The following is a 21,614-nucleotide window of genomic DNA, read 5'->3' as shown; positions in this document are numbered from 1 at the left end:
ATTGCAGCAAGAGATCACCCGTATTCGACAAAGTCTTTCCAGAAGCAAAGAGCCTCTGCTGCTAGACCAGTCCAGCTCTTGCTCTTGTGTGCAAATAAGTGTTTCTTTTTCCTAATTACTTTGAAAGATGGGGCCGAAAGAAAGCAATTACTCAGCAATAGTGAAGATGGCTTTTGTAATGATAATTGCTTATTAGACATGTTGCTTGGTAGAGCATTTTTACAGCTATTTGTGATTAGACGCAGTGATGCAGCTGGGAGTGAAGCAGTGCAGTTTATGCAGTGCACCTCTCCACACCTCTGCTAAGCTGGACGTAGAATTTTTTCCATGAGGAGGCTGTTGGTAAGGAGCAATGGTGTAGGCACTGTAAAAGCCGTGGGAGGCTCCATGTGGCCCTCCAGAAGTCAAAATCAATGAGTTTCTCAGGACTAGCCTTATTGGGAAGGCTGGTGGCTGGCTCAAAGCACTTGCACAGCTTCAGAGGGCTGAGACCTCGGCAGGGTGCTGCAGAGAGCTCTCCTGTTCCCGTACAGCAGATGCTCTCTGAGACTTCAAGTTCCTGTCCCATCTTTCTTGCTGACGCAGATAGAGTGTAGTAGTGATTTTGTCACCTGAAATTTGATAAACTTGTTGGCTGGCACCATGAGGAAGGTTCCTCACAGATCTGCTCCCTGCCCTGGAGAGCTGTCACACGAAAAACCAAGAGGTAGATCGCATGAGCCTGTTATATGGGACGGCAAGTGACGTTCTGATTTTCCTACTTAAGCTGAGCGAATTAAAGCTTCCCACGAGTCTAACTGATAGTCTTGAGTGTGCAGTTAAAAGTCTCTGAGCTGCTTAGCCATTTCCCTGTGCCGTGTTCAAAGAGCAAAACATCACAAGCACCAGCAGTTCTTATCTGTGTGTTTTATTTCCAAACCGCTGTTTGCATTTACTTCATTCATTACTTCTTTTAATTCATCCCAACCCAGTACCTTCGCTGTGAGCTTGTATTTTCCACTAGTATTTCTGGAGGACAAGGGTGTGGAGGAAGCTGCTTTGGGCGCCATCCCTGGATGCTCCAGCTGCAGTGTGTCTGTCGTCAAACACCCCAACCTCGTTGTTCTTGGTGGTTACGTGGTGTCCGCTCTTGCCCTGCACCACTTGCAACTTATTCTTATTCCGTTCTTTTCTTTTCAGGGGCTGTCAGAGCCTGAATAATTTAAGAGTGAACAAATGAGAGACGTTCATGGAGGACTGTTCTTACCTAGGCACAATTTGACAAGCATGTAGATTGCCTTGGGTTTCCACTGCACCTACCACAACTTTACTAAGAGAAAAGCCCCTTTTCCTAGACATCTGTGTCACTCTTGCTTAGTAAAGTTATTCAAGATCAGCGCCTTTGGAATTGGTTGGTAAATGGACAGACTTTCTCTTTGCCCGGAGCTCCTGACAGCCTCCAAGTACCAAAGAGAACTCCACAGCACTAGAAAGCAAGAGACAGCTGCTGAATGTTGGAAGCTACTGCATTTGGCAAAAGAAGCTGACGCTAAGATGCACACAGTTGTGTTTGTTTGTTCTGCTTGTTTTCTGTGCTTTCTGAGCCCTGTGTGTGCCTGGAAAGTTTAATGACCAATCCCTTCTTTCTCAACATGCAGTTTTTCTTCCTATCCCAAAAAGCTTTGGGTTCTGTTCTTGCTTTTTTTTCCAATTCCAATTTGTTTTGTCACCAATACTCTTCTGTTGTTTCCATGAGGAGTTGTTTGGGTACATAGCCACAGTTTCCTTTGAGGTAGGGAGACATAAATACGATATTCAAGTGTCGTCCTCCTCCCTCCTCTCCCCCGATTCAGCAGAATGGTCCACCTTGTCATAGAGGTTGCTGGCTTCAAGCGTAAGGCAGAGTTGACCTTAGCAATGATGTCATTTAACTGAGAAATAACTTCAAAATTCTTACAGTAGCTCAATTTGGGAGCTGCTGAATGAAGCTGACCCTTGACACTTTGCAAAAGAATAAGGCTTGTGTTGTACTAACAGCTGCTTGGAAACCATGTGTAATAAAGTTTGGTTTTGTGCCCACCACCAGGATAGAAGATGGTGTTCGCCGACTCTGGTACCCTTATGCTCCCAGCAGAGCAAAACTGCTTAGATCAAAGTTAAAAAGTCTGCTTCTATGTGGGTGTCTAAGCATTTCACAGTTCCTTATGCTAAAAGTAACAGTGTACTTGCAAAGGCCAGCAAATGCTGCTCTTCTTGTTCAGCTTCAAACATGACATTTTCCCCCTCATCATCCCATATAGGTTTCCATAAAGGTTCAGGGTTAAAACTTTTTTACGGAACATGCATAAGTCTCCTATCAAAATATATCAAGGGGGATTTTTGCTTTGTGTTTGGGGCTTTGTTCTTTTTGCTGCTAGCGACACTTATTCTGGAAACTTCAGGGTCGGGGATTACTTTATTTTTGTCACAGAACGAGGACAGTGTAAATACAAAATGTAAAGTAGAACTTAGAGAAGTGCTTCAACGAGCTGTTTGACTAAATTGAAATAAATGTTGATTTGTTCAAAAAAAAAAAAAAGCATGCCCTTTCTGGATCTTGTTAGTCTTGACTTTTTATTTCCTTTCTTTGCTAAAGCAAAATGCGTGCCTCTTGACTTCAGAAATCTGCTCTCCCAGCTGTGAGGCATTACGGGAAGGCTGCTCCAACGTGCGCTCCCAGCAGATGTGTTGGACTTGCTGTGCTCTGGGCTGGTCTGGGACGTTTGCTGGGCACAAACCCGAGGCAAGAGAATGGGTGAATGAAATCGAGTGCATAGAAATACTGCGCCTGGCCTCAAACTCTGCTGTGTGGAGCAACTGCTCTTTTTCTGAGCTTTTCTACACCCTTTTATTCAGTAAAACCTATTCTAAAAAGTTGTTGCTTTGTTGGGGAGATAAGCGAGGTTCCCTTGAAGGACTCGGGGCAGGCCAATAACGTACCTATCTCATAGTATTTTGGGATAGGAGCTGGCTAGGAGTATCTCACTTACCAACGGGTTGGTGGATTCACTCTGTGGATGTTTGTTCTCTTATTATTCCTGTCATGAACTCACAGCAGCTTATGTGAGGGGTCAGATGGGACTCTGAAGCAGAATGAATTTATCAAGCTGATAAATGGAGAGAAAAAGGCTCAAACCTCCCACCGGAGAAGTTGTAGATACCCATCACAGTTGTAAGCTCTTATATGGAAACACGTTTCTGAGCGGGACACGCAGAGAGGAGGACCGCAGATGCTTCGGCTGCTGTTCAAGTGCTTGGTGCTGTGGGGTTGAGTTGCACACTTTCCTGAGAGTCTCTTCAGAGGCACAAGGACGTGTTCTGATTTCATGTGCAGCAGCTCCTCGGTTAAAAGCTCGTCTGTAGGAAATGAGACCCTGCCCTGTATTCATCTGAGGACTCATCTTCCTCTTTTCCCCGTGCCCTCCCTACAGTCACCTCTGACAATAGCTTTAGGTCCACATGAAGCAGCAGATACAACAGAGATGACTTCTGTAGCTGCTCCTCTCACTAGGCACTCTTGGACAGGAACAAAGTCATGTTTTACTTCAGCAGGCTCGCTCTCTGTGCCTTCCCCTTGTGCTGTTTCTCTCCCTGGAGACCCAGCTCACTCATTCAGCACGCTCTCAGGATTTCAGTAACTTTTCTTGCAAGGTCTCTTGAGACCGCGCGCCTCGGTGCCGTTTCTCCAGGCTTTTGGTTTTGTCTCACTCTTTGAAACTTTCCCAGAACTGCAGTGACTTTTCTCTGACCTCCAAGAACTGGAGCTCTCGAGCCCTGACACTCCGACTGGCACAACCAAGACCTGGAGACTACTTTGGGATGTCAGCTTTCCCAGCGCATGCTGGATGAACGCCGCATCTGAGCAACACCAGCTAAAAATAAAAGCTATTCAACTGAGGCTAATGGCGGGTTGCCATGAGTTATTGCTCATTAAAGTGAATTGTCAGATGCTTAACTTCAGCTAATCATTTCCTGCTGTGAGATCGGCCTGGTATGAAACATACTCAAATGTGGGAAGGGGATTCACAATAACTAAATTTAGCTAAGGGTGTAATTTCCTCGGACTCCCTCTGTAGTTAATGGAAAGAGAGAGGCTCCTACAGGGTGTGATTCCCGCTCTGCATCACCCCTGGGCAGAAGTGTGCACAGCTCCTTGACTGCTGAGAGCATGAGGTGAGCTGCTGCCTGCCACAAAAATGAGCTTCTCTGAGTGACGGTCTTTGCCCACCCCAGCTAGGTGAGTGCTTGTTTTCCTCTGCTTAGGTTTCTACCTGGAAGTAACAATCAGGAAGTTGAATATCAAAACCAACAGACAGGTGACCATTTCCCAAAGGCAAAACCTATATGCAAAATCCCCCAGGAGCATCCTCTGCTTTGCAGTGTAGCTAAAGGGAACTCTGCAGATCATTCTCTATCTCAAAGCAGCTCTTCCTTCCCATTTCCAAGAAATATCAGCTATTTAGTGCATTCTGAATGTTGTGTGATTAATTTAGTTTTCAGTCCTTTTTTTCCCCTGTTCTTTTTGGAAGTTAGTCTTCCTTGCATGTTTGGCAGTGAAAAAGAAAATCAAATTTTGAGTTTTTACATTACAGTGATTGGCAAGTTTGTCAAGTACATCTGCTTTTAGCAGTGTAGGCTACTTTCTCTATTGGACTAGAAACTTTTGCATAAAATATTTAACTCCATACCACTCTTCCTGAGTTTGGACAGAAGTCATTTCATCCACGTAAATGGAATTGTGAGAATCCTGCCAGATTGATTTGTGCCTTTTGATGTTACTTCCAGCTTGAAGCTTCAAAAGATACTCCAAGACACAAACAGAAAATTCAGGGGGACCTTCTAAATTCTGCTCATTTCCAGGAGATTATAAAGTTAGGGAGAACATTTGAACCTCGGAGCAAAATTTGCATTTAGATTTCAATGGCGTAGTTTGAACGTGTCTTTACCCTCTGGTGTGAAACCGGGTCCTACGTGGTCTCACTTCATTTTTCCCTCAAGCCGAAGCATAGGGCAGGTCTGCGGCTGGACACGTGTAGAGCGGCTGAGCAGAGCTGGGAGCAGATGGGGAGCCGTGGAGGACTCCAGGGCGAGTTTTGTAATTCCATTGCGAAAGTTTGACGTACTTCTAATCTAAAGGGCTTTTCAAGCCAGTTGTCCTCTATCTTTATCTGACATGGGCACTGAAAATTTCCTTGTGTTCACTTACGTTCTTCTCTGGAACCTTGTTCGGAGGCAGTGCCTGAAGAGACAGTTTATCTGTTGACATTAAAAGTTGTCAGATTTCCTATTTACGTTGTATGAACTAGTGTTTTCACTTGAGGAATAGCTGTAAAGTGACTTTGTATTATCCAAATGTTGTTGCCTCCCAAATTTGTGCAAATCCATGCCAGGTTTTACAGGCAGAATAGGCTCTAACACTAAAACTGGGATCGGTACTGTCATCTGCCTAAGCCACAAAGTTTTGTAACCCTGACTCGTGCCAATAAAAATGTTTCACTGAGCGTGTTTTGGACATTTAATACAAAAGCACAGGAGAGACCAAAGAAGTTCTTTTCATACCTCGTTCTGCCATCTTTGCGTCCATCGAGTAGAGCTTTAGCCCTGAAGCCCTCGAGCAGATCCGAGGTGGCTCTCACAGCAGTGTTTCCCGAGGGAGAATATAAAGCCTCAAGGGGCTGAGAGCTGTGAACTGGAGCTTACAGCCTGTATGGTGAAGGAGATGCTCTTGGAAAGGGCAGGAGAGGGTGCATTTTGATGGTTTAGATGATTCTTGTTTGTTTAGTGTGAAATACTAACACAGAGGCTTTGTTTGTGTATAGGATAGGTCTAGATGTCTCCTGCTTTCCAAGATTTTCTGGTACAGAGATTCCCGTTCTTCAGGAAATAATAGCTCGAGTAAAGACCGAGTTAGTCTTTCACCCACATCTGATTCAGTTCCGTCTTTGTCAGAAATGTTATTTTACAGGAATCACTAAATATGGAAAATGGTCTCCGCCGAGCACAGCAGAGCTAATTTCTGTGCTCATCAGTCAGATTGTCGTTATTGGCTTTCATTCATGAGTGGATTTTTTTCTGAAAAAAAAATTGTTGATTCAAATGCACATGCTAATAGGATTACAGAGTTCCCATTCTGGCTCATCTTCTTTGACTTCTGTGGAAAAATCCATTTCTCTTAGGCTGTTTTTCTGGGGTGAGAAATGGAGCCATACATAAATCAGAAGAAGATTCACCTCTTCTCACCTAAAGCAAGATTGTGTCCTGCCATAGTCACCTGTCTTCATAGCTATATTCTGTATTAACTTCTGGTTACAGAAGCATATTTCTTTCCTATCATATATGATCTGTGGCTAGTATGGGTCAAAAAGAGAAGCCTGCTGTTTCTTCTGAGTTGCTCTGAGAAGCCTTTCCCTTTCCCCATTTAGAGATCTGAGTTCCTGCAGATGAGTCCGATGCTGCATGAGCCTGATCAGACAGACCTCCCCTCCCATGCGTGCTCTGGGGAACAGGGAAGTAAAAATAAAATGCCTTGTATTTATGTTCCAGCAGTAATTCCTACTGACTCAAATGGGAATACAACTGTGCCTCTAAAATGGGTCTATGAGATTTTCATTTTTCCTTTCACCCAAGGTTGCACAGAACTGGAAACTCCCATTTTTCAAGTAAAAGAGCTGTGCTTTTATAGACGTCTGTTCATTTGAGCAACAACAACAAATATTTCATGCCTTTGGCAGTGCAAAAGCTCTGAATGCTAAAGCTCTTCAGTCTGGCTGAGTATCTGTCACAGTCCTATTGCCAGAAGTTTCTTGGAGGTTTGCTTGGGGGTGTTTTGGAAACCATCATTTCTTCTGTCTGAATGAATGGTTTGGCCAGGAAATCAACCTAGCCACACTAGTCTGCTGACCTCTCTACACCCATTTCGCTTCACCAAATACCTTTTTTTAGACGCGTGTGTCCTGGGACATTGGTGGCAGGATGACTGCTCGCTGAAGCTCTCTGCCGAGCCCTGATGTTCCTGCAGACCCGCTGCAGTGCAAGGGCAGCCACTGCTTTGTTGGTCCCTGCGGGCAGCGGCGGCTGCCTGAATTACCACGCAATGTGCTGCTGCGTCTTTTCCAAAGTGCTCTCTGGCTTTTCTTAGGCAAACTGTGTTTCGGAACAGCTCTACCAATACAAGTTTGCAAGAAAAGCACGGTAACATGTCCTCCTCTTTCACTTGATCCACGTGGTGTCTGGATCTCAGGCTAGTATCAAGTGTCATGATTAATGTGTTTGTAGCCATACGTACCGCGGAAGCAGTGGAGCTCACACAAGCACGGCTTAGGAGGTTGTCTCCAAAGTCTTTCCTGGCAGATTTTTCGTGTTGCATGTTTCTGTCTCTCATTTCGTGAGCTCTGCTCTTCCTTGAGCTCCAGTCCTGCCTCTGCGACCGTGTTGAGGTGACCTGCTTTATGTGCAAAGGAAATCGTTCTCAGCAGGGCTGGCAAACAGCAAGTGTGACTTGCTCACAAATGTGTCCATATTTGCAGGTCCTTTAAAAAAGAAAAGGAACAAAGGTTATGAACATTGTGTGTGGACTCTCAGTGTGGTTTTTGGATAGTGCATGTTTGGCAATGGTGGGAAGTGGGACGATGAGATGGGAGTGCTTTGTACATGTGTAGGGTGCTGGGTAGAGCAAACTCATCCCACCTCGAGGGCCTCTCTTGGTGGCTGGGGAGCAGGGAGATTTATACCAGCCTTTCTCTTCCACCTCCCTGCCTATCCTCCAGTCAGTGGAGACTACGTTTCCATGTTAAAGGCAAGACAAGGCCACGTTTCCAGCCTTGGGCTGCATGGGCCAAGCAAAGCCCGGGCTCTGTCCCAGATGCCTTACAGTGGTCAGCCAGGGCACTTCAGTGGACAAGGAAAAAGAAGGAGACTTCATATCTGCCAGGGCTGTGTACAGCCTGGCACGACTGAGATTTAGTAACCCCTTGGTAAATAGCCTTTTTCATCACCAAAGGCATGACCTTGAGCGGGAAAATCCAGAGCCTCGTTCAAGTGGGATCATTGTACAGTGTAACACACCTCCCTCTGGAAACCTTTGGGCTGGCTTTCACCATGGCTTGTGGCTCTGGAGGCCTGATGTTCAGTCTGCAGAGGTTTCCTGGCTCTAGGTTAAACTTTGGACAAAATTCCAGGGGCAGGGTGGGCTGTGGTCCAGCTTGGGACTTGGGCTGTTTCTGCCCACCTGCTGCCTTTCCTGGGATGACAGGGGACAACGGCTGACCGTCACTTCCCCGGGACGGCCTTGAGCAAAGAGTGTCACGGTGTGAGAGGTGCTGTGTGTCTGTCCGTGCCCCAGCTGTGGCTATGCTGCCTGGGGAAAGGAGAGGGAGGCAGCAAGGCCAGGGCCTGGCCCTGCTCGTAAAACCAGGGGTGTTTCCTGGTGGGAAGGGAGGCCCCTGCCCCTTCCATCACGGACTTTGGGGTTCCTGGGTTTGGCCCTGCCTTGAGCCCGCTGGGCTGAGGTAGGATTGCACGTCTCGGTAACAAATCCTTGGGGTGGATGGGGTTGTCCCAGGCTCCGTTTAGCCTCCTATCAGCTCCCTTCCCTTACTAAAAGTTAAATTGGCAAGGTGCCATCAACTGGAGGTAGGGGTTTGGACTGTGTTACTTCCAAGCTGTGGTAAAAACCTCTCTGTACATTAGATGTGGGAAGATCAGCTTGTCCTCATTTCCCCTCAACCTCCCCCCGAGCCCAGTCCCCAGCAAAGGCAGTGAGTCCGTGATAACGGCTGCTTGCCCCAAATCATCCCTGACAGTGGCAGTCTCCACAGAGCGATCCCCTCCAGCATTCGTCCTTCCGTGACTGCAGCCCTGCTCCCTTTGCACCAGTAATTCCCAAAGTTAATCCTCTTGCAGCAGCAGTGGGAGCACGGGCACCTGAGGGCACCCCGCTCGGCGCAGCCCCTTGGCGAGGCCCTCATGCTTCCCGCGCCGCCTGCGGGGCTTGCGGTGCTGCTGGGGGATGGAGGGGCGAGGGTGCTTGCAAAATCAAAATCACCATCGTGAGACCCTGAATGTTGCTGATGCAAGGTGTGCTGATAAACTCCCAGAGCATCACGTGGAGCCTGCGAGAGGACTCTGTCTAAAGCCTATTGAGTGGAAGATAAGCTGGCCACTGACAAATATTATCTTGCGCTAGTTGATTTAATGCCACTTCGTGTGCATGAAATAACATCAACAGGAGCTGGCTAAACCCAGGCCTTTTTGAGATGACTGCTACTTTGCCGTTATGAAGGCATGTCAGAAAAACCCCAGCAGCTCCACCTGGGATCCATCCTCCTCCTAGCCCCTCTCACGCTCACTCCTGTCGTCAGAAGACATGATTTGGATTTTCTTCGTGACTGGGAAATGAACTTTGACTTCCTCTAGCTTGTTACAATTATTTCCGTGTGTTCTAAAAACCTAGCTTTTGACCTCAGGTATGTAATAAAGTATTGGTTCAACTTCTGACTGAGGCTGTCTATGATTATAAAATATTGTGACTCTCACAGTCTGCATTTTACAAGCTGGCAAACAAGGCAGGCTGCAATCTCGGTTCGGTGCCTAGCCAGCTGTGAGCAGCAGCTCTGCCCAGCGGGGTAGGAGCTCTGCATGCAGGTAGCAGGAACTGGCTTCTAAAACAATATAGGTAACGATTCTCTGGGAGATCCGCTCTCCCTCAGCATGTGTACTACCCAGTATCTCTAATGCTATTTATTGCTGAACTGAGAATATCTGGATGCACCAGGCTATTTTCATGTGTTGTAACTTATGTTTTTGTTTTCTGCTGGGGCAGATAAAAGATTCAGAGATAACCATCTAAAAATGTTTAATAACATCAGCTGACTGCTTTCTGATGTACAGTCTGAGATGTATCTTACAGCTGTGTGACAATTTCTAAATTCTGTAAAAAAAATTTTCATCTTAAACCGTGTGGGATTAAACATCTCAGTCCCTGATTGCTCCTGGGGAGGGAGTTGCCTTGCCATGGTTTCAGAAAGGTGAAAGCAGGGCACTTTTTCCTAAAGGGCAATTCAGAAATCTTCTAGCAACTTGTTTGCTTTAGTTTTGAAGACTTATTGACATTGGCTCATCTTCGGTCTGTTGCTTTTGGGGAGAGTAAGGGAGGTTGCACCCATTTCTAAGGTGCTAGTCTGAACATGTGTATCGATAATTGTGGTTGGATACAGTTCAGCAGTATCTCCTGCTTGGATATAATGGAAATCTTTTTTAATGTTAAGCCTGCCTTGTATCTCCTTCTTGGGAGTTTCCTTTGGTTTGAACAATTTGTCATCTTTTGTAATTGTTCATTCCAGTTTCTTAATTTTAGGGGAGGTGTGAAGTCTTCTGACAAAGTGCTTTCAGGGGCAAAGGAGATAATTTTAAGGTGCTTCAAATAACCTTCAAAAGTTAATAAGTAGTCTAACTAACAGTAACGTCATTGGGGTCTGGAAACGGCTGAGAAACATTTATGGAGTCGGAACCTGACAAAGTGTTCGTGGCTGTCAGGTCTCCTGTATTAATCTGCTTTTTGTGCTTATTTTCTTCCTGGCAATTCACAGTGAAATCTGTGGGAAGAAGCTGAGAAATTCAGCACTTAGCATGAAATTCAGGCTTTCATCAAAAACTAGATAACTTTGCTGTCTGCAATCTTTCATAAGGACAGATAGTGTGGTAGGAAATGAGAGAAGTGTGTGAGATTGTGAAAAATGCCTGTTGCTGGGCATATTCCTCTCTCTGGTGTGCAATAAAGTTTACACAATGTCCATAGGTCAGAAAACCTTTCATTGAGGCAGCTTGTATTTTCTTTTCATGTTTAGGACTGTCAAGCACTTGATGTGCACTAGGAAACAGGAGGTGCTGGTATGATCTCTCACCTGCATTGTTTTCTTCCAGACGCATATTCAGTCTCTTCCAATGACAATGGGGGCAAGTCTGATTCAGTGGCCAACTTACAACCTCAGCCATCCCTCAACTCCATCCAGAGCTCTCCTGGCCCCAAGCGCTCAACCAACACCCTGAAGAAATGGTTGACTAGTCCTGTGCGCCGGCTGAACAGCGGGAAGACCGAGAGCAACATCAAGAAACAAAAGAAGGTGCGAGATGGCAGGAAGAGCTTTGACCTCGGCTCACCGAAGACTGGAGATGAAACCACGCCTCAAGGAGACAGCGCAGATGAGGTGCGTGTTGGTGTTTGTTGCAGGAAAGACCATATCTCTGACAGTCTCTTCCGTGGTATGCGATTCACGCTTGAGTAAATGCAGTTCCCTTAGGTTCTAGAGGGAACAGTGAATCATATGTAAAATTGCATTGATTGAAGCTGTGTTGCAGACAGCGTTGTCATCCAAAGAGCAATGGAATATATAGGGATCAGCATTTCAAAGTCTGCATATATTACTGTCCTTTGACTAGTTTTTTTTATAGCCTATTAGAAAGCTGCCAGGGATAGAAATGAAGTTATTCATGAGCAGCTGTTATCACTTTTTGCTGAGGTTCATATCACCTTTATCCTACCATGGCAGCGTAATTCCTTATTGAAAGAAAACACAGAGAAATAGTCATGTTCTGTTAAATCTGCTACGTATTTGTAGCCGCAGTTTCTCTGCAGGCATGTTCTTTGCCAGAATGGGTTTTCCTGATAAAGTGAATAAGGAATTACAAGCCAAAAATGGAGAAGATACTAACTGAACACAAATAGAGGAACACATTTTAAAAACTGTACATTGAGCTGTTCTCATTTAAATTAAAAAATACTTTTCCATCAGCACACAGACAGCTGTAACTGCCTTAGCTGCTTGGGTGACCTATAAACTGTATTTCTCTAACTCTTAGAATGCACCAGGATTAACCGGCAAAACCTTATGTCTTTATTGCTTCTCTTCCGTGATGCTTAGCATTACCTGCAATTCTCTCCACCCAACGCAATGTTGAGCCAGTATTAGTATTAACAGACTCAAAGCCTGGTGGTAGGGCTCAGATATCTAAAAAGATAAAAGAAACCCATCCCTGCTTCTAATTATATTTACTTTTCTTCAGAAGAGCAAGAAGGGTTGGGGAGAAGATGAACCAGATGAAGAGTCTCACACACCTCTTCCTCCTCCTATGAAGATTTTTGACAATGATCCAACCCAAGATGAGATGGTAAGGCCTCCCCTATTGTATCAGTTTCCTGTTTAAGTGCATTTCTCACATGGCCATCTCACAGTGGTTTCATAGTGGTCTTCTAGTATCCAGGGCCTAGACTTGTGGTTATAAGAGACTCTTATGTGCAAATCATGGTCTAATACCTTTCACCAACTGGATTTACAAATAGTGCTGGATAAGCAATTTAGCCTTGGCATCCCATTTCATGACAGGTTGATCGTGTGCTTGTGTTGTGTGTGGTCAGAAATCCCACTCAGGCTGATAACGCGTGTTCACCACATCTGTTTTAAAAGTGCCATTGGTGTCTGGCAGTAACAGCAGAAATGGTATTTGGTGGCAGCCTGGGCCCGAGGAGTAGGACAGATGCTGGAGTCTGCTTGAATCCAGAAATACCACCTTTCCCAAGAGTTAGATAGCCTGGGCTCTCCACTCAGGCTTTGTGTGTGATTGGGGTCCAGGAACGTTGTTAGTCTATGCCCCACCATCCACCCTTCGTTTTGAAGCACTTTAAAACTTGCAGATGGAAAAGCCTACCCAGTGCTATCGTTCGGCGTTTTCGGCATATGTGGCTGATCATCACTGAACGGTCCATCAGCTCCAGTTAGTTCAGAAGCCCGCAAGGTATCTGAAGTCTCTCTCAGGAGGGTGGGAAAGGCTTTGGTCTGCCCATCTTCGTGCACCATGCTGGTGGTGGTAGTTCTCTGCTGTTAGCTAGGGTCTCTTGAATGTTAAGTCAGAATTTGCTGTGGTAGATGGTGCGGTGGCTTGCAGCATCCTTCAGTTGCTCTCCTGGACTTGGGGTGAGCATCTGTGAATATGGCCATGACAGTGGTTTGCATTCACAGTCAGTGCAGGTCCTGTCTGCACGTGTCCTCCCCCAACCTTTCCTGGTGCTGTCGTCTCCCTTGTAGAAATCCATCCTCCTGTTTAGCTGTTTCCTGCTTTCCCGCTGGCATCTGTTTTTAGCACTGCCACTTCTGTATCTCTATCCTCTGATTGTAATTACTGCATGCAAAGAAGCAAGTATAGGGGAGATTAATAAACTGTCAGAAAAAAAACAAGCCAGAATGTTCTTGGGGAAGGTTCAGGCAGGAGTTTGGAAATACAGAGAGAGAAGGGTGCAAATATTTCTGGGACTCAAGGAGCAGAATGATGGAGGAAAGGATTCAGGGGCTTGCTGCTAATCTGTCAGGAAATGTTATGACATTGTGGTGGCAGCAAGACCAGAAGGAAGCAGCTGGAGTCGTGGACTCTTGCCCTTTGAGTGCTGCATGTGCTGCTGGCTGTCTGGCAAGGGGCAGAGGCAAAAGGTCGGCGAAGCAGAGCCGTGGTGGATCCATGCCCGGCACAAAAGCAATTGCGACTGGCTTTTTCCCTGTGGTGTTTAGCTAAATGTTTTGGGGTTAGTTTGCTTTTTGTATTCTTGGGGGTTTGTTTTGGTTTTTTTTTAAAGAAAAACAAAACTGCTTTAGTCGGGTCACTATTTTTGATTTTTAACATGCCATGTGATTTCAGTATTTCTTAAGTACATTTCTGACAGTGCCAATGTTGTGGAACTAAGTTGTTTTCTGCTCCAGATGTCTAAGCTTTGTAGAGCATTTTGGCGTCCTGTTTCTTCACCCGCTCCTAAAAGAGAAGATTAAATAGAGCAAGATGCATCTGAAACCATTTTTCTCTGTCTTTTTCTCCCCCTACTCACTTTTTGTCATGGGGGAAAAAACTTAAGCTCACAAACATGGCTCCTGAATTCCCTGGCACAGGAGCACCGTGTTAGCAATGTTTGAGACATGCTGGAGCCAAAAGCTCTTTAACAGTGTTAATTTGGGCAGAGCTCCCTGCTCACGTCCTGCAACTGCTTACAGGCAGGGGCTTAGGTTGGACCAGCAGCAGCGTGGGGAAGTAGCAGTGTAGGTGGGAGACGTCTGCACGGTGCAGGGGGTGGCACCTTTCCCTGAGCACATTGCAAGGCAGCAATAATCATGCCTCACTGCTCCTGGAGGCTCTTACAAAGACAAATTGCAAGATATCTTCATATTAGAAATTCATAATTTACTTCCTGGGAAATAGAAATACCATTTTTCGATTTGCCCCACACAAACCAGACTCTCTCGTCAATCACAGAAGAGTTTTAGTTTACCCTGAAAGACTTGTAGGCAGCAAATGTTTCCATGCTCCCTTCAAAATCCTGCAGTTATTTACTTTTCAGAGACATTGAGCAATTTCAGTTAAAAGAAGTGAGAACAACAGCTGTTTAGTGCCTCCAAAAATTGGACTCCTCCTGCTAGAATGGTTATGTTTGACGGTTATCATCTATGTATTTGTCCAGTATCTCTTCAAAGTCCCTATTTTCAGTCTTTTTTTTTCCTAGATGTGTCTGTCTGCATTGCAGGTGAAACAGGCTGTCTGAGCTTTTACATTTGTATGGGATTCCTGCATTACCAGCCTAATTCCTCAATTACCAGCCTGATTACCTGTAGTTTTTGTTGTTGTTTTAATTAGAACTGTTGATTAGATGTATTATTTGTGAAAGGCGAGACGACGAATGGCAGGCTGTTCGCGCTTTTGCTCTGTCACAAGGCTTCTGGTTGGGATTGGTCTCCTTTGCCTTTTTTTTCTCCTCCTGGGGCTGTGTCACTCAACATGAGCAACCTCCCCAAAGGGCTGCCTAAAAAGGTGGCCAGCTGCCTAATTCCTGCCATCACATTTCCATGTCTCAGTCCCCAGCGTTATTTAATCTCAGATGCGTGGTCGTTGGCACCTGCACGGTGACTTCGCTGAAATAGGTGCTCTCCAGAAGTCCTTTATTAAGCAGCTGAGAGATGAATAAGCTTTTTAATAATTTTAATACAGAATTTATAAAAATATAGCCATGCTTCAGTCTGTGTCAGCCTGCCAAAAGCAGGTTATCAGAGTTTTAGTCAGTGCTTGTATTTCATTCAGAAGAAATGTACATACAGGTGAGCTAATAAATACCAATTCCCATAGCTATTGCATGAGTTTGGGTTTTCAAAGTGAGGTTTCTTAGGACAAAGTCCAAGGGGTGAAGAGGCCCATAGAGAAGAAAAACCTTAAACCAAAACTGAATATTTCACACAGAGGCCAGTCTTCGCAGTGCCGTGGGGGATGCTTGGGTAGCACATTGATGATGCCTGGGTGTTTCTGGAGATTTGTAACAACCGGCAGCTATTAGCTGTGGCTACCTGAATGCGGAGACCTCCAAAGACGTTACATGATGTCAGGCACCTAAAATTGAATACCTGCAACCAACAGACAAGCATAGAGAAGCAAGACTGAAAATATTCTAACTGATGTCAATAGGGAAAAGTGGGCATCTCCAAAGAGTGTTTCTGCCCTCCTGTGCCAGGCACCTAGGATAGATGAGATATGTAGGGGCATTTTCTCTCCACTGTTTGAAGAGAGGGGAGAGAAAAGATAGGCATTTTAGATGGCTGAAGTTGCATGCATGGGAGGTGTCATCTGAGTTCATTTGGAGTTGCAATTGATCTGTGGGGAAGGGAGGGGGAATGATTTGTTCCCCCCACCTCCCTCCCCTATTGCCTGTAACTCCATGTGTACCTTGTACTTAACTGCATTTATTAAATATGTATGTATGGGGGAGGGGGTAATTTCTTACATCTGCAGTAAGAAGATCAATTTTCTGGAGCCTGTAAGACCGTAGATGTCCTTTGAAGGAGGAACCAACAGACATTAAGAGTATTGTAGCCTAGTTGCAAATGAACTTCAGTTCTTTGATGCTCTCCCCTGGTTCCCAGCCTTGGAACTGCTGCAGAGGGATGTGCAGCCAGAAGTGGATGGCAGTTCTGTGCTTGCCTGATATGGTGACACTCACTCACCTGACATGCATGTGGTCCTCCAACCCTCCTGCTCCCCTTCCATGTTCGTTCTCCTGTCTCAGAAGCTGCTTCACTGACCGCTGGTTTCCTACTCCCTTCTCATCCCGCTAACTTGCTTTTCCTTTGCAACCTGGTGTCTTGCAGTCCTCTTCTTTGCTAGCTGCTCGACAGAGCTCCTCCGATGTCCCAACTGCTGCGGACCTTGTCAGTGCAATAGAAAAGTTGGTCAAAAGTAAGCTGGTAAGTTTAGTGTTGTGAAAACTCTGTACACAACAGGCCTAATATGACTCTAGGGAAGGGCTTTAAAGTCTACCTCTTGTTTCTGGTTTCCTTGCTTTCCACCTTCATCTGCTATGCTTTTATTAACCCTATGTGCTCTGCTTCTCAGTAGAGTATCTAATATTTTTGCTCCCCACGTGAGATGAAGGCTACATCTCACATTGCCATGTACGCTCTTCACTGCATAGTCGAAAGGTGCTTTTGGAGCAGGCTTTGAAGAGTATGAGCTACTGTACTGTACTCTTTCTGGGGTCTTGTTGGTATTCTTTCAAATATTTTACACAGTGGGATGTTTTGTTTTGTTTTGTTTTAAAGCTTGTTCTGAAGCACAGGAGTTTTACTACCCAACATGTGAATTTGTTTAGTAGTCTGGCTTCCCTGAAAAGACCCTCTAAAGAGTAGAACTGCTTGAAGTATCACAGCTGTGCTTTAATTTTACAAAGATTCATGTGTCTCTTTTAATCTGCCTTGTCAACTCTATCTGGCAGGGAGTGGAATAAGCGATAAAAATACTCTGGGTTTAATTTGTTCAAAAATTTCAGTATCGTACATTCTCCCTGTCTGGTCCCATGTCTGCTGGACAAGAAGTAAATCCTGTTTCAAATCTTGGCTTCTCTTAAGTTTTCCCTGAAACAGTTCAGAATGTTAATATAAAAGCTAAACCTTTTCCTACATGTCCCAGGACCTCTAAAATTAGGTAAATGCTTGCTTTGAGCAAATTTAACTCAATTAACAAGTCAAGATTAAAGCAGTGTTATGATGAACCTACAAAGGTTCATTTCCTTATGTATACTGGAAGGATGAAGAGAGTAAAACCAAAACAAAACAACCCACAGTCATCATTAAATTACTGTAACTCTGTGCAAGCAGCTTTATCTAGCCAATCATTTCAGAGGGTTTTGGTATTTTCTCGGTTTGAGATGTTGGTACATGAAGGTAGTCTGTGTTCATAGGGTGCTTGATAAGGAGTAAGTGGTGAAAGAGCATTTTGTGACATGGGAAACCGAGGACATTCCTAGAAAATTTGCTCAAAATAGTTTTATTCCATTGAGGAACTAACAAATTGAAAAGTATTTCATTAATCAGTTAGATGTATTTTCAGAGGATATTTTGTTTTCTGCCCCCCACATGCAGGCTGTTAGGTCAATTGCAATTACCTTCTAGGGATTTGGGGGAACCTTTAATTATTGTGGAATGTTACTATGTATCCATCTATTTCGGTTTCATTTTGTGTTTTACTTCACTATGAAGAATCCCCATTCAGTCTTTGGCAGAGAAACACTGACCATGTGTAGCCTGGATTGAGACACCAGGATATTTTCAGGTTGTTTTGAAATAATTTGGAAGAGTTTTCTCATCCTGGGGCTACTGGAACATCTTTTTCCACTTTCTGGCAAAAGGACATCTTCTCTGTTTTAATGTTTTTGGGGGGGTCTTAGATCAACTTAAAAGTAGTTTGGTTGTGTTTCATTAAGTCCTGCAGGAAAGTGTTGCTGAATATTCTGCTTGGTTTTAGACTGCAGTGCTGATTGCAGAACTGACTTGAAACAGAAGATAGCACTGATGCTGGAGTTCAAGGATAATGTTTATTCTATCGTTCTTTGGGGTTTTTTTAGACCCTTGAAGGAGGATCTTACGGAGGAAGCTTAAAAGATGCCACTGGCTGCTTAAATGAAGGAATGACGCCTTCAACTCCCCCACGAAACCTTGAAGAGGAGCAAAAAGCCAAAGCAATGAGAGGCAGGATGTAAGTTGTCTTGCTGGTTCTTCTTTCTGAAATATGCACCCAAGGAGGACACATAGCTGCACTGAAAGAATACTTTGTAGTCAGTGGATGAACATGGGACTGGGAGTAAAACTGTGTTCTGCTTGCTTCTGTTTTTTCTTAACCTGTAAAAATACTTTATAAAAGCACTTGCACACTCAGGAGTTTGTCATCACTCTTTAAAATGTGCAGCTTTTCCCCCAGATAGCAAATGTCTGTTGCTGTAAAAGCCTCTGAACAGCTAGACAAGTATTACTGAGATGTTTGCCTTGGTAATTACCACGTTGCCAGAGGTGAGATCAGCTCTCAAAGGGGGATATGTCATTGACCTTGTTAGCTACCTTCAAGGAAAAGAACAGAGAATCCCACTAGGATTTTTTGAATGACGTAATTTTTTGCCTTAGCTGTTAGCAAAGGAAGGGGCAGAATTCAGATGCATTTGTGGTGGAAACATGCCACCGAAGAGAAAGTTTCATTTGAGAAACCCTCGTGTTCATGGAGAGAGGAAAGAAATCGTGTTCATGGGAGAGGAAAGAAATTGTGACAGTTCATGGAAGTTGTTTTTTAAAATTACCTGTACGCTCCCATAAATGTAACAGAAATAACACTTGTGCCTTTAAAGCTTGTCATGATTAAAGCATATCTTAAATGCATGGTTAGGCTGAAGGACAAAGAGAATTGGGGAAACAGAATCAAGAATTATATGAAAGAGAGCTCAGGTAGCTGTTTTCTTTATACTGCCTCTTACACTAACAACGGTAACTGCAATCATCTAATCAAATCATACATTGATGGGAAAAGTAGTGGTCCATACATGTCTCATTGGAGTGTGGTAAGGTGAGAGGTGGAAGAAGAGCAGCCCATTTGGGAAAGATGCCAAGCGGGGAAGGAAACCATGTCGGGGAGGACAAGGAGGTAGTTAAGTGTAGATGAGGAAGCAGGAGCAAAGTGTCGCAGGTCTATGAAAGCTATCATTTGCTCCTGCAGTTTGTTGTAGGAAGCCAGAGAAGCAATACAGTGAGGGGCTGGATCAACTCCCAGCAGCAGGCAGGGACATGACACTCCTGGATGTGTTTCTGAATGGGAGAAGTTTTCAACTAGACAGCTGTCAGCCTTCCCGCAGAGAACATCTCTGCCCACACCTGTCTCCTAAAAGCTCCTCAATGTTGCAAGTTCTTGGGTTTCTCTAGTAGCAATTCATTAATTAGATAACTGGCAACTAACTGCAGGTTACAGTTCTAGTGCAGAGACCTTTGCCACTGTAAGCATAGATGCAGTAACGCTTTCTAGCGTGCGACGCTTCTGGCAGGGGGACTGGCAGCATGTTATGCGTAATTAGTGGCTGCCTCCGTCCAGATTTCCTAAATGCCAGGATGTTTAGGAGCACCTGCTAGTGGCTTTCAGCACAGGACATCTGTCTCCTCTCCAGCTCCTTTGTGTCTGTGTTTTGTATCTCTACGTCTCGCTGTGTTTAATTCCATAGCCGTATGAGGCAGCTGAGCTCCAAACTTGAGCTGTGACCCCCCAATCCGCACAAACCAGCAGTTGAATCCTTGCACAGGCATGGGCAGTAATTTCCTGTGTCTCTGCCAACATGCGTGTGCCAGCAGTTAGCCTTAGTGTTAGGAAACCCCTATTCCATGAGACTTGATTGCTGTATTTCTATGAGCAGTAAGGCAATAGTCTCATCGAGTAGCGTTGTTCAGTATAGATTTAGTACAGAGTTACCAAGATATCCAGATATTCAGACTTATTCAGAAGTGAGGAGGCTCTATCCTTGTTCCAGTTCATGCCATTTTAAATACAGCTGTGTAGTCAATACCTGCTGGTGACCACTTCCCAAGCAACTGCCTGCCCTTGCTCCATGTTATCGGATGAAGAGATGAGTGAACTTGAATTTTTGGCAGCATACATCTTAGGAACCTTTAAATTTGGGAGTACCTCTAAGGTCCTGTGTCAGGTAGGCTTCAGAGAGCTAATAGAGAGGGTCAAGGTTGATTTTTCTGCTTGCTAGAAAGAGGGGAGCTGGGGGAACGCTGGTGCTGAGTTTAAGGTAAGTAGTGGAGATGCAGACCCTGGTTCCTAAAAGAGGTGTAAATTTGCAGGTGTAGTCTGTTCACCTGATAGGCACCTGGTTGCTGCACTGATTTTTAATTCAAACCCACCTGCCTGCACGTGTGGCAACATTAAGTACTACAAGTACCTGCTGCTTCATTTTTAGAGCAGGATTTGGCTAGATGTATCCTGGCAGTAACTCAAACCAAAGGAGTCTGGGTGTGGGAGAGGCAGTGGGCAGATGGGAGAGGTTCTCCCCACCTTTTCAGCAGCTCTCTGTGTTCATGGGGAGCGATGCAGACAGAGGTGGTGCAAGCCGAAAAGTAACCTCCCAGCATGCCTCCCCGTGCGGAGGAGATGTGGCAAGCCTTTTGCAAGGGCACGGCAGGTCAGCCAGCGAGAGGGGACTGTACAGCATATGCTTGTTCAGGCCACACGCTGCTGCTTTGTAAAAGAGCAGCCTTTTGCCCCACGCATGTTTACTACCCAGGCACGCAACTTGGCAGGGTGCTTCGGAGAGCACAAGCATCTGGCATCACCGCTGCCAGCCCTGCCTTCTGCCAAGGGGGCTGGATTTCACTCTCAAATGAACAAGAAGCTGTTTGACCTCTTCCTGCCACGTGTCTTAAGTATCTCCTCTGCTCTGTCTGAGCAAGGGACATGTTGGGAGCGCAGCAGGAGCAGGATTTATTTTCTCAGTAACCTCTCATAACTGAGTCTCTCCTTGCAACGCCAGTGTACTTTTTTTTTTTTTCTGCTAGATATTTTCAACCAGACTTTTATCTTAGCACTGTTTGCCCTCAGCCCTGTCATTTCAAGTGGGTCAGTCTGCTGATTGATGTGAACGGAGTGGTATTAGACATGAAAGCACTCCTCTATCTCGTTAGCCTTGTTACTGCCATAGCGAACTTGAGCACAGATGGAGTTTATTTGTCATGTGCCAAATCTATGTATTGGCATAATTGAGAGGCAAACTGTCTGCAGCAAGCTGTAACTTTTTGAAATTTTCTTCGAAATAACATTATGTGATTAGTCAGTTTGACTTACAAAGGAGGGGCTTTTCTTAGCTTGCTGTTGTTTGCGTGCATCAGGCCTTCATTAGATGACTCTCCTACCCAGGTTTATTAGCTCTGAAATCAGTGTAAAGCATTTGACACCCACACATAGATTACCTAGTCTGAAAGATTAAACTCTTGGTTATGACGGGAGGCGGAATTTGTTTTCCAAGTGTTTGAAACTTCCAAAGTAAAACTTAATTGATGAATCTTGGGCAAAGCCAGAGGGACTGGGGCAAAACATCCTCTCCTGCTTGCTGCAAAATGGGTCAGCACATGTCTCCATCGCTATCAGGAGGGCTGCATGGGGGGTGGAGGAGAGGAGAGCAGGGAGGGGTAGTTCAAAGTACAGGCAGCTTGTGCTGCTGCTCTTGCACCATCCTGGGATCTGGGGGGGTACCTCTCTTGCTGTTCTCCAGG

The 21,614-nt window shown here is 45.1% G+C and overlaps 1 protein-coding gene across 1 annotated transcript in view; it reads left to right on the top strand.

Moving 5' to 3' along the window:
* The window catches only part of KALRN (kalirin, RhoGEF kinase), a 368,140-nt gene that overhangs the window by 298,939 nt on the left and 47,587 nt on the right, over positions 1-21,614 (top strand). The window contains exons 35-38 of the mRNA XM_009327171.1: positions 10,939-11,222; positions 12,079-12,183; positions 16,185-16,280; positions 17,936-18,066. Coding sequence (XP_009325446.1) covers positions 10,939-11,222; positions 12,079-12,183; positions 16,185-16,280; positions 17,936-18,066 — 616 coding nt within the window. The remainder of the gene's footprint in view (positions 1-10,938; positions 11,223-12,078; positions 12,184-16,184; positions 16,281-17,935; positions 18,067-21,614) is intronic.

This window comes from Pygoscelis adeliae, unplaced genomic scaffold (assembly GCF_000699105.1).
Source record: "Pygoscelis adeliae isolate BGI_AS28 unplaced genomic scaffold, ASM69910v1 Scaffold227, whole genome shotgun sequence".
In the NCBI taxonomy this organism is placed as follows: domain Eukaryota; kingdom Metazoa; phylum Chordata; class Aves; order Sphenisciformes; family Spheniscidae; genus Pygoscelis; species Pygoscelis adeliae.
The sequence above is the reverse complement of the archived record's forward strand: the minus strand, read 5'-3'. Positions and strand labels throughout refer to the sequence as shown.